A 1,294-nucleotide genomic window follows, 5' to 3' on the forward strand; every position below is an offset into this window, starting at 1 on the left:
AAGAAAGAAAGAAAGAAAGAAAGAAAGAAAGAAAGAAAGAAAGAAAGAAAGAAAGAAAGAAAGAAAGAAAGAAAGAAAGAAAGAAAGAAAGAAAGAAAGAAAACATATTCAGGAGTATTCAGAGGTCCAAAGAAACAAAGATGAAGAGAAAGCCTATCATATTTACTAATTGGTGATTCCCAGAGGTTGATACAAATCTAGCCTACTGTTTCTGTTGTATTCATCATAGCTCCAAAAGCACCAGCTGTCTTATATTCACTCAACTTCTTACCAAACAGTATTCCCATCTGGCTAATGCTATTTGTTCCCTAAATATGACCCTCTGTCCAGTGACAATGAACAGAATAAGGGCAGGGCAGCAGGGAATGGTTGGAGTCCACCTAGGTGCACCAATATGCACCACCAAACAAGACTCCTTTAATGTGTTTCAGATTCATTGGTTTTCTTTTTTGCATCTTGCTCTTGTACAGAATCCAAGAGATGCTGATACTGTGGATGTCTTCATGCTTAATATGGATCAAGATCGTAACAAGAGAATAGATTTTACTGAGTTCCTGTTGATGATATTCAAGCTGACAATGGCATTCAACAAAGCCTACAAGACAGAGTACTGCCACGGTCACCATGAAGATCAGACTGAAAGAGAAGAAGAGGAAGAAGAACAAAAAGGAGGTGAATCAGACTCAAATAATTCAAGTTGGAAAAATGAAAAAGGATATAGTAAATCCAAAACCGGGCAATCACAGGAAACACAGGAAGTCGGGCATAGGTCTGGCTTGGGAGGGAGAGAGAGCGAAGGTTCTCTGTCAAGCTCACAGAAGAAGGTCTCAAAGAAAATAAATCCTGAGTCAAATTCAAGCAATTCAGGAAAGAGCAAAGATAGTAAACATATATCCCACTCAAGCAAACAGGGTGGGAGGAAACAGAATTCAAGGACAAGCCCATCCAGAGTTCATGGAGGAAAAGAATATAACACTGACTCTGAAAACGCAAGTCAAGAGGGTGAGAAAAGATATAACTCCAAAAGGAGTCAAGAAGATGGATTTAAGAAACAAGAAAGCAAATCTAGAGAAAACGTCCCATTAGTGAGTTTTGAAGAACAAGAAGAAATTCTCAGAAGCTTTCAGTCCTCAAGTACAGGGAAATACAATTCTGGCACCGGCTCTGGCTCTGGCTCTGACTCTGGCTCCAGGCAGTCCTCTGGATCTGGCCAATATGGGTCACATTCAGGTCAGTCATCTACCAGAAGGGGACATGGATCTGGTTCACACCCCAAGATAGGCATTCCTGTGGG

General features: G+C 40.5%; 1 protein-coding gene across 1 annotated transcript in view; it reads left to right on the forward strand.

Moving 5' to 3' along the window:
• LOC114042945 (filaggrin-2-like) overlaps window positions 1–1,294 on the forward strand; it is a 4,162-nt gene that overhangs the window by 2,522 nt on the left and 346 nt on the right. Inside the window, exon 3 of the mRNA XM_027861723.1 lies at window positions 471–1,289. Coding sequence (XP_027717524.1) covers window positions 471–1,289 — 819 coding nt within the window. The remainder of the gene's footprint in view (window positions 1–470; window positions 1,290–1,294) is intronic.

This window comes from Vombatus ursinus, unplaced genomic scaffold, assembly GCF_900497805.2.
Source record: "Vombatus ursinus unplaced genomic scaffold, bare-nosed wombat genome assembly UNPS02014768.1, whole genome shotgun sequence".
In the NCBI taxonomy this organism is placed as follows: Eukaryota; Metazoa; Chordata; class Mammalia; order Diprotodontia; family Vombatidae; genus Vombatus; species Vombatus ursinus.